This window comes from Cajanus cajan, chromosome 5 (assembly GCF_000230855.2).
Source record: "Cajanus cajan strain Asha chromosome 5, NIPB_CcT2T_4, whole genome shotgun sequence".
Classification (NCBI taxonomy): domain Eukaryota; kingdom Viridiplantae; phylum Streptophyta; class Magnoliopsida; order Fabales; family Fabaceae; genus Cajanus; species Cajanus cajan.
Window position 1 is genome coordinate 6,883,258 of NC_138521.1, and position 11,163 is coordinate 6,894,420.

The window sequence follows — 11,163 nt, forward strand, 5'->3', positions numbered from 1 at the left end:
TTTTGTTAGGATTGGTTGTTTTGTTAGGAGTCTAAGCTCTTCTATATATAAAAATTGTATCTGTGCATGTGTACATATCAATACAAGAAGTAATTCTTTTCACTTTCTCTTCCACATATTCTTTTATGGTATCAGAGCTCTCCCTGTGAGAGCTCTGTCACGTATTTTCGCGTTCACTTCTCTGACCATCATGGCTGAAGAAGAAATAATTCAAGATCAACCAACCAAAAACCAGAATGGAGGCACCAACAATAACGTTGATCCATCCTCAAATCCCTATTACCTCCACCCAGGAGAGAATCCAGGTGCTATTATTGCCACTCCAAGTCTCAATGGGACAAATTACCACACATGATACAGAAACATGAAGAGGGCTCTTCAATCAAAGAATAAATTCAAGTTTGTAGATGGAAGTATCAAGAACCCAGGACCTTCACATCATCTTTATGATTCTTGGGTCAGACGTAATACCACTGTTTTTGGGTGGATTACAAGAACCTTGTCACAAGAAATAGCTCAAAGCATAGTCTATTTTGAGAATGCGCAAGATTTATGGGAAGATCTCAAGGACAGATTTTCCAAGGGTGACTATTTTAGAATCTCTGACCTTCTTCAAGAAATCCATTCCATTAAGCAAGGTGATAGATCTGTGTCCGCATACCACACTGAATTGAAGACTCTATGGGAGGAATTGAAAGCCCTTAGAGAAGCACCTTCTTGCACATGCAATGTTAAATGTAGTTGCAAATTTGCCAACACTGCAAAAAGGAATAAAGAAGTTGAATATGTTATTTGCTTTCTCAAAGGTCTTAATGACCAATACAACACAGTAAGGAGTCAGATTTTAATGATGGAACCCCTTCCTTCTATAAGTAAGGCCTTTTCTCATGCTCTCCAACAAGAAAGGCAATTAAGCAATCCAACCATCCAAGAATCAAGAGTTATTGCAACCACCAATGATACTGCTAACAATTGGAAAGGAAATTTTGCTGGAAGAGGTGGAGGATTTGCTGGCAGAGGTAGAGGTAAATCCTTTGGTCGAGGCAACACATCCAATTCCAACAAGGTTTGCACCTTTTGTGGTAAAGAAAATCACACTATAGACACTTGCTATTTTAAGCATGGTTTTCCACCAAATTTTAAGTTCAAGAATAAAAACATGCAATCTCGGTACAAGCAAGACACCTGAAATGCAAAATGTGAGTTCTAATAATGATTACAAAGATCCACCTGTTAATATGAGCCAAAAGCAGTTCAATGTACTTCTTGATATGATCAAGAGAGTCAATCTACAACCTCACGGGCCTACTGTTAACCAACTGACTCATAAGGATAATGATGAAACAGTTCTTCAGTTTACTCATCAACAACAACACAACACAGGTAATCCTCTCCTACCCAGTGTTTGGATTCTGGACACTGGGGCAGCTGAACATGTGTGTAGCTCTTTGAGTTATTTTAGTAAATATCAATTTATAAATCCTGTTCATATTAAATTGCCAAATGGAAATTTTTTTGTTGCTCATATTTCTGGGACTATCATTTTTCCTAACATTTTTTCTCTTGATAATGTCCTTTATATACTAGATTTCAAATATAACATCATTTCTGTCCAAAAGGTCACTGAAGTTTTAGATTACAAGCTAATTTTTTACAAGGATTTTTGTGTCATGCAGGACCCAACTACCAAGAGGATGATTGGGCTTGCTAAAGCTAACCAACACCTTTATCTGTTGCATAACTCTTGTGTATCCCATTCCAATTCTGTTTGTAATTCAACATTTATTTCTAAGACTCAAAATAAGAATCCCTTTGATTTGTGGCATTTTAGACTTGGTCATCTATCTTACCAAGTTCTAAAAATTGTGAAGAAACATTCTCCTTATGTTGAGTTCAATGACAATACTGTTTGTGATTACTGTCACCTTGCTAAACAATCTAGACTGCCTTTTCCTACTAGTAATTCTAAATAATCTTCTTGTTTTGAACTAGTTCACATGGATATTTGGGAACCTATTGGTGTTACTTCTGTTCATGGACATAGATTTTTCCTTACTGTTGTGGATGATTTCTCTAGACATACTTGGACTTTTCTTATGAAATCCAAAGCTGAAACCAGAAAACTTATTCATGATTTTGTTGCTTTAACTGAAACACAATTTAATAAAAGAATTAAAACCATCAGAACTGATAATGGGGTTGAGTTTCTCATGCATGATTTTTATGCTCAACATGGGATCTTTGTTGAGTGTCTTTTATTCTTCATTTACACTCAACTTTTGGTACTCTTTTTGGTAATTGTAGATATTTATATATGTTATTTTACCCTTTAAATTGAAAGAATTAAGTTATACTAAAAGAGTAGAAGAGTAGTAGCAAAATCTTAATGAATTTCCTCCATTTGTGCAGAAAATTTGAGAAAGCAGAGATCCACAGCCATAATTGTGGATTTGGAGCTCGAGCTGTGAAAATCTGGGAAGGAATTAGGAGGTCAGAAAGTTGCAGCTATAGCCGTGGTTCTGCAGCTATAGCTGTGGAAATCTGGAATGCACATTTTTTGGGTCCAGAGACTTGGAGCTAAAGCTGTAGGTTCACGGTTAAAGCGTTGAGGCATGGGAGATCAAGAAAAGTCACAGAAACTCACATCCATAGCTGTGGTTTCATAGCTACAGCGTTGGAAGTTGCTTAACCACGAAGGAGTCTCCACAGCTATGGCTGTGGATCCATAGCTGAAGCGGTGAAGCTTACTTCACCATGAAGAACTCTCCACAGCCATAGATGTGGATCTACAACTGCAGCCGTGGGAGAAAAAATCTCATTTTGGACCCTGTTTCGAAGCTCATATAAAAGGGAAAGAAGGAGAAAAACAAGAGATGAGGAAACACAAAGAGAAAAACAGGATTGGGAGCACGAAGAGGAGAAAACAAGGCAAGAGTGAAGATTGGGAAGTTGGATCATTTGGGAACGAAGATCAACCCCTTCTCTTCATCTTTTAATTTGTGATTTCTTCTTCTACTCCTCTAATCTTGTAATGACCATGTGTGGCTAAATCTTTTGAGGATTGGTCCTGATGTAACTACTAACTCTTCTATTTCTTAAATCTATATATGCATTTCATTCTTATTACTTGTGCTTGATTCTACTTTTAATGCTTATACCGGCTTGATCACCCATTATATGAACATTTGGTTTTTGAATCCTGTTGGAAAACGTTTTTGAGAACCCGAACTGAATCTTGCACCTAATCATTTCTTGTTCTAGGGATAGACTTGATATGGTTAGTCACCTTTGTTCAAGTCATTGTTCTTAATGCAAGGTATTAGTCTTAAAACATAGAGGAATCATGTTTTGAGATTAATTACTTTAGGATTCAATTTTGAGGGATCTTGTTGAATTACTAAATGAACGTGGAAGTCATGAAGATGAAATCATATTTATTTTAAGGAAATTTAAGAGTTAGCAAGTGCTCCTCGATCCAATCCTTGTTTTATATAATTGTTCTTATAACTTTTACATTACCATTTTAATTTTGTTTCACATTAGCTCACTTCCAGTCATATCAACATCTCTTTATTAATCATTGGAGTAAGAATTACTAAACTCTCAAATCCTTGAGGACGATACTTAATTACTACATCGAAACTTGGTCCGCTTGCCAAGTGGTGTGTTTCCAAAAACATCATCAATCTTATATCAAACTTCTTGCATAGAAACTCCACAACAAAATTCTGTTGTGGAAAGAAAACATAGGCACATATTAAATGTTACTAGATCTCTACTTTTTCATTCAAATTTACCTAAAGTTTTTTGGAATTATGCTATTAGCTATGTTGTGCATCTTATTAATAGGTTACCCTCTCCTGTTTTAAACAATTGCTCTCCCTTTCAAATGCTCTATGATCAATTACCTACCTTATTGAATCTAAAGGTATTTGGTTGTCTTTGTTTTGCTGGTACACTATTCCAAAACAGAAACAAACTTGATCTTAGAGCCTCTAAAAGTATTTTTCTAGGCATCAAGCATGGTACTAAAGGTTATCTTGTGATCGATATATCTACTAGAAACATTTCTATATCTAGGAATGTTTTGTTTTATGAAGATGTTTTCCCTTTTCATAACAAAGTTTATGATTCTAATCTTGATCATGATATGACTAACAATAACAGCTTTGATTTCTTATTTGCTGACATTCCTGTTTCCACACATAATACCAACATTGATGTTATTACTAATGATAATAATAACCACATAAACCATCATGATGAGTCTCAAGTTTCATCAGAGTGCAACTCACCTGATGTCGCTCCTACAACTATCAGAAGATCAACTCGAACCAGATATCCACCTGATTATCTCACTGACTATCATTGTAATTTGTTAACTGGTCATGACAGTTCTATCTCTAAAGATGTCAAGTATCCTCTTCACAATGTTCACTCTTATTGTAATCTTTCTCCTAAACATTCACGTTTTTTTCTTACTGTCTCCTCTCTAATTGAACCCAAGAACTATTCAGAAGCCGTTAAATCTGAACATTGGATTAAGGCTATGCAAAATGAACTTGATGCTTTGCATCAAAATGGGACTTGGTCATTGGTTAATTTACCTGCTGGTAAGGTTCCTATTGGCTCTAAATGGGTCTATAAAATAAAATATAAATATGATGGATTTATTGAAAGATATAAAGCTCGTTTGGTGGCAAAGGGATACAACCAAATTGAAGGATTTGATTATTTTGACACTTTTGCTCCCGTTGCCAAGATAACTACTGTGAGAATGCTCCTTGCTATTGCTTCTTGCCAAAATTGGGAACTTCATCAACTTGATATTAATAATGCCTTCCTTCATGGAGATTTAAATGAAGAAGTATATATGCAAATCCCACAAGGCTTATCTTGTCCCAAGCCTAATCTTGTATGCAAATTACACAAATTCTTGTATGGTTTAAAGCAAGCTAGCAGACAATGATTTGCCAAATTATCTAATTTTCTTCAAATCATAAAGTACAAACAATCTCCTAATGATCACTCTCTTTTTACTAAGCATATTAATAATCATTTTACTGTGATTCTTGTTTATGTTGATGATTTAATCATTGGTGGTACTGATTCATCTGAAATTACCTCCATAAAAGATATTTTAGATACTCAATTTAAGATCAAAGACCTTGGTCACCTCAAGTACTTTCTTGGTTTAGAAGTGGCCCAATCACACCTCGGCATTCATCTTTCTCAACGAAAGTATGCATTAGATTTACTTTCTGATGTTGGTTTTCTTACAGCTAAGCCCGCTCCAACTCCTATGGTGAAAACCAATAAACTTTCACAATCAGATGGTACTCCTTATGCTGATCTGGCTAGTTACAGAAGGCTTGTTGGCAAGCTTTTATATCTCACAACAACTAGACCAGATATTTCATTTGCTGTGCAACAATTAAGTCAACACATTTCTTCTCCTTCCATTGCTCATTACATGGTAGTTACACGTGTTCTTCGCTATCTCAAAGGAAATCCTGGTCAAGGTCTCTTCTACATGTGCAATCTTCGTTACAACTAAAAGCTTTTAGTGACTCAGATTGGGGTTCTTACCCAACTTCTCGCCGTTCTGTTTCTAGTTACTGCATTTTCCTCAGAGATTCACTGATTTCATGGAAATGCAAGAAGCATCCACCATTTCTAGGTCTTCATCTGAAGCTGAATACCGTGCTTTAGCCAACACAGTTGGTGAGATTCAATGGCTTACTTATCTTCTCCACGACTTTGTAATTTCTTTCACTTCCCCTGCTCTCTTGTATTGTGACAATCAATCTGCCAAACATATTGCTACTAACCCTGTTTTCCATGAAAGCACCAAACACATCAAGATTGACTGTCACATAGTTCGAGAAAAGCTTCAAGCAAAATTATTTCATTTACTACCCATTTGTTCCACTGAACAATTGACCGACATCCTTACGAAACCCCTTGAACCTACTCTTTTTAACTATCTTCTTTCCAAGCTGGAGTTCTGAATATATACTCTCCAGCTTGGGGGTATTGGAGAAAGTTGAAAAAGGAAATATAGGAATAAAGTAGTTAGTAGTTTGTTGTTCTATTATTTAATATTTCTGTTATTTGGCTTTTGTTAAAATTGGTTGTTTTGTTAAGAGCCTAAGCTCTTCTATATATAAAAATTGTATCTGTGCATATGTGTACAGATCAATACAAGAAGTAATTTCTTTCACTTTCTCTTCCACATATTCTTTTATAAAAGTTTCTCAAATTTTACTTTAAATTTCTATCATTTTTGGTTTGGATCAGCTTTATAAGAGTTTTATAAAATTGAAAATTTATATCCACTTTTTTATATAGTACTAAAATGTAGATTTTTATAAAATGGATCAGTTCAATTCAATTTAATTTTTTAAAAAAATCAATCCATATATAAGTAAAAAATGAATAACTACACCGCATTGAACCGATTCAATTTCAAAAAAATTAATCTATATTTTAGAAAAACCAAACCGATCCATATTAAAAAAAAACTGATCTACTTTATAAAAAATAGATCGATTAACCGAACTACTTTTATAAAAAGTAGATCGGTTAACTGAACTACTTTTATAAAACAGTTAAGTTTAGATTTTTAAATTTTTAAAAAAATCAATATGAATACTCCTAGTTTACACGTACCGCATTAATCTTCAAAATTGGAAAAATTGTACATAATATTATACTTTTTAGTTATTATAGACTCTGCATTAATCACCAAAAGGCAGAAACTCCAAATCAGTAAAATACTGACAGATTATTACAGCGCTTATATGTCTCAAAAAACAAAACTTTGTTAACCTATTATGCATATCCAAATAGTTGCTTCACAGTGTAAGGCCCTGTAAACATTGGTGGTCCATTCCATATTAGCTCTGCTAATTGGCGATTTGCTTTCTCAGTGGTATGAGCTCCATCAAACCACACATATTCAGCTGGGTTATGGCATACCTCAAATTTTTCTTTTCCACTAAATCCTCCTCCACACCCAAATGCTCTATATGCTCCATTTCCGCAACAAGCTGCATGGCCTTCCTTAAATTCTATACAATGTAGAAAACAATGATATAGTATTTGAATAAACATAATGCACAATTTATGTAAGCAATGAATCAGTCACACTACCATATTTGGAAGGATTGTTGATTTTGCCTAAAAGCGCATTATAGTAATCAAATATGGAATAATAAAATCCCGGTAATGTGCTGTTTAACTTCTTCAGTGCTACAGATAGAAATCTGTTGTGTTGCCTTGCCATTGCTGATGCTACCTCATCACAGCCACCACCCACCTGAGCGTTCCTTGCTCTAACAGATGGCACACAACCCAAAGGTCCTACGTTTTGAAATGCTATTTTTCTGCCTCCTAGAATATAAACTTCCTGCCATCAAATTGTAAAGAAAGAGTTCATGGCATTTGTTAGTGGTAATAGAGGATTAGAGGGATAGATATCATATGCATAAACTAGGTAGCTTTACTACAAGAAATGTTACATATAGTAACATACAAAAAATGTCACTATAGGTACAATATATGTAAGTATATGTCTATTTGATATATAATTTACACATAATTTTAGTGTTAATTTTGAATGAGATTTAATAACATATTTTGTGTGTCACTATAATTTATACCCACACTTTTTTAATAATATACTAATATATATTGTAATTATTGTGTAGGTAAAAGTAATTTTTAGTGACATGTGTAATGTCACTATAGAGTGTGTGTCACTATATGACAATTTTCTTATAATGTAGAGAGAAGTCTTAGAGTCTATTTTACACAAGTTAAAATTGTTCGAGAGTTTCTATTTTATAATTCTAACCAAACATTTAAAAAAGTTTATGACAGATAAATAAGTTCTATTTATAATATATATTTTAAAAAAATAAATATTAGGTTCAAAGTACTAAATTATAATATAATCTAGTTTGATTTAATTTATTTTTATCTTTAATTATAATTGTAAATATAAAAATTTGAAAACAGATTAAGATATATATTTATACTTTTAAAAATTATATGAAATTTTTAATACTACAAAAATATAAATATTACTCTACTATATTTAAAATTTTTAGATCTGTCACTTATATGAAATAAATGCGATAAATGCTCTTCTTTTCTTCTTTTCTTTATAAAGAGCTTAATTAACTAAATTTTGTAATTATTTTAAAAAAAATTGTAACTAGCTATTTGAGTGTAACAACCTTTGTAATTAACTAATTGAGTCTAATTAAACCTATGTAAGCATTGGTAAATTTTTTTACTTAAAACAATTAAAATTATTGACTAACCTTGAGTGTATTGGTCAAGTTGCCAACCACCATCTTGGCATATTGGGTTTTGTATGACCGAGTGACATTGGGATTTTGGTTGCGAAGGCCAAAGTAATCATTGCCTCCCATACTAAACAAGTATACAGCACTGTTCAAAACCCTCTGGGTTTTTTGATCACCTAGTTTTTGTTCTAGTGACTTCACTAAAGTCTTGAAGTAGCCCAGTTGTGTTGGAAGATTGATCTGGAAAGGGAATAAGTCATTGAGTGCCCCATTGGAAGATTATGGGGAATTAGTATTTAGTACTAGAAGTTACCAAAGGAGGATTTCTATGCTGCAAATTTTGTAAATTACATGAGATATGACATTTAAGAAATAAAGGGGAAGATTTATTGAGAGGAGCACATCACTTACTACTCCTTTTAAATCATTGTGAGCAAGAACACGAGCTCCAGCTGATGCAAAATTAACCCCATCAATGAATTGACGGGCACCATGTTGCAAGTATGGTGGAAGTATAGTCAAATTTGCAAATTGAGCTGCAATAGGCTAAGCTTCAATACTAACATAATTGTAGTTGAAGGTTTCAATACTTGTGAATTTTGATATTATAAAGTTTTTTGAAACATGTAAATGAAGCGAACATAAGAGTTATTTTGAAGTTACCTATAAAGTCAGGGACTATTCGACCATCAGAGAACCTTCCAGTTGGATGGTTGAAGTAGGTTTCTCCATAAGGCCATTTGGTTGAAGCCTCCCTATTGCTGCTTTTGAGGTATTGGTTATTTCCAGGATCAAAGAGGGAATCCCCAAAAACAAAGAGGGTCTTTCTGTTATTGTTAGTCCTAGCAGCATAGCAACTTACTGTGCTGAGAGTGATTAGTATTGCACACAACACAGACCTCGGGCTGGCCATAATCTCCAATGTTATCACCATGGACTCCTGTTGCTACTGTCACTATTTATGAGGAGAATTTTCTAACAAAATGCTACTTAACATATTATACGGCTAAAAACCTATTTTGGTCCCTTATAATTTTTTTTTGTTTTAATTTAGTCTTTTATTAATTTTTTGTTTCAATTTGGTCCCAAACTAATTAATTAGTTTCAATTTAGTCCCAAATTAATTAATTAGTTTCAATGTGAGACTTCCGTCCAAATTATTTAAACGGAGTTAATTTTTTGTCACGTGGATGCCACGTAGATAGATGCATACGTGGCATCCACGTGGATGAGAATTTTTTTTTAAAACACCTGGACCCGGAACGGCCCGTTCTGAAATCAGAACGGGCAGTTCTGGTTGCAAAATTAAAACACCACCAGTGAAGCAGAACGGGCCGTTCTGAAACCGTTCTGATTTCAGAACGACCCGTTCTGGATTCAGAACGGCCCATTCCAAAACTGTGAATAAAATATTCTTTACTTAATTGCTTTTTTGATATTAAAATTATTAATTTTTAATGGGAGAAACAAAAATCATACTATTATGATATTCGAGGGATTAAAATTGTTCAATTAAAAATTAAAGGACCAAAATCGCGCAATTGTAATTCTTTAAGGACTAAAATTATGCAATTAAAATCTTGGAGATCACAAAACTGCACAATTGTAATACTTGAGAGATAAAAAATACAATTAAACCAATATTCTTGATTAATTTTATTAAAAAATATAATAATTTTGAAAAATATTTTTTTATGGTAAAAATTTTAAAATTACTTATTTTTATAAAATATAATTGTCTTATAAATAGAGTAATAATTTTTTCTTTTTCTCTTTCTGTTTGAAAAAATATTTAAATATCACTATATAATTTTTTGCAACTTATTTAAGATTAAAAGAATAAAATGATAAAAATTAATAAGATAAACATAATAAAATAAAATATAAAAAAATATTAATATATTTATTTTATTAGATATAATAACATAATTAAAATATAATTAATAATATATATTTTATAAAATTATTAATATTTTATATATAAAATAAAATAAAATAAAACCAGAACAGCCCGTTCTGAAACCGGAACGAGACGTTCTGGTTGCATTTTCGGTGTGTTAATTTTGCACCTGGAATGGGCCGTTCCGGATGCAAAATTAACACACCAAAAGTGCACCAGAACGGCCCGTTCCGGTTTCAGAACGGGCCGTTCTGGGTCCAGGTGTTTTCAAAAAAATTCTCATCCACGTGACATCCACGTATGCATCTACGTGGCGTCCACGTGGCCAAAAATTAACACCATTAAAGCAATTTGGACGGAAAGTCCCATATTGAAACCAATTAATTAATTTGGGACTAAATTGAAATCAATTAATTAATTTGAGACCAAATTGAGATAAAAAATTAATAAAAAATTAAATTAAAACAAAAAAGATTATAAGGAACCAAAATAGGTTTTTAGCCTATAATTATCTACCCTAATATATAGTTAGGATTTCTATCTCTAAATTTGTGTGAGCAAAAAATACCTATTCTCGAGTCTCGACTACTGACAATATACTCGGCTAAAATTAAAAAGACTAGACTATTATTGAGAAATTTATAGATTCAGTTATCTTTGTGTAAATTAAGCCAATTACACATGTTATTACTACAACATATTATTATTATTAAAAGATTGAGGCACTTTATCTTTCTAATAATTATTTATAGATAAATATTATAAAAAAGGTATAATTTATTTTATATTTAAGGAATATAATTGTTCATTTTATTAAAATATATTTCTTTTATAATATGTACAAATTATTATTATTATTATTATTATAATATTGTTTAGAAAAATGGCAATGTATTATTTATTTCACACCTCTTCGTCCAATTCTCATTCTAACGCATTAAATTGAAG

General features: G+C 32.6%; 3 protein-coding genes across 3 annotated transcripts; 2 read left to right on the forward strand and 1 right to left on the reverse strand.

Moving 5' to 3' along the window:
* The first annotated feature begins 364 nt into the window (after positions 1 to 364).
* Positions 365 to 1,189, forward strand: LOC145957805 (uncharacterized). The gene has a single exon (XM_083074209.1). The coding sequence runs from the start codon at positions 365 to 367 to the stop codon at positions 1,187 to 1,189; it is 825 nt and encodes a 274-aa protein (XP_082930335.1).
* A 1-nt stretch (position 1,190) lies between these two features.
* On the forward strand, positions 1,191 to 6,547 carry LOC109806884 (retrovirus-related Pol polyprotein from transposon RE1). Its single transcript, XM_083074210.1, is given in 10 exon segments — positions 1,191 to 1,436; positions 1,677 to 1,770; positions 1,993 to 2,203; positions 2,410 to 2,561; positions 3,262 to 3,316; positions 3,850 to 4,915; positions 5,006 to 5,356; positions 5,407 to 5,662; positions 5,665 to 5,997; positions 6,000 to 6,547. Coding segments are annotated over 10 exon segments (2,829 nt in total). The 3' UTR covers positions 6,065 to 6,547.
* Positions 6,548 to 6,740: 193 nt separating this feature from the next.
* LOC109809247 (GDSL esterase/lipase 1) lies at positions 6,741 to 9,264 on the reverse strand. The gene is made up of 5 exons (XM_020372497.3): positions 8,979 to 9,264; positions 8,727 to 8,851; positions 8,331 to 8,555; positions 7,156 to 7,411; positions 6,741 to 7,073 (listed from the first exon to the last, which is right to left on the reverse strand). Exons 1-5 carry the CDS (start codon positions 9,247 to 9,249, stop codon positions 6,835 to 6,837), a joined length of 1,116 nt encoding a protein of 371 aa, XP_020228086.1. The 5' UTR covers positions 9,250 to 9,264; the 3' UTR covers positions 6,741 to 6,834.
* Between the last annotated feature and the right edge of the window lie 1,899 nt (positions 9,265 to 11,163).

Bases quoted from the DNA above. Each gene is read 5' to 3' on its own strand.
- LOC109809247 (XM_020372497.3), bottom strand. From the start codon at position 9,249: ATGGTGATAACATTGGAGATTATGGCCAGCCCGAGGTCTGTGTTGTGT. The intron at 8,852-8,978 runs GTAACTTCAAAA...AGCCTATTGCAG, and splicing joins AATAGTCCCTGACTTTATAG to CTCAATTTGCAAATTTGACT. The intron at 7,074-7,155 runs GTAGTGTGACTG...TACATTGTATAG, and splicing joins CAACAATCCTTCCAAATATG to AATTTAAGGAAGGCCATGCA.
- LOC145957805 (XM_083074209.1), top strand. From the start codon at position 365: ATGAAGAGGGCTCTTCAATCAAAGAATAAATTCAAGTTTGTAGATGGA.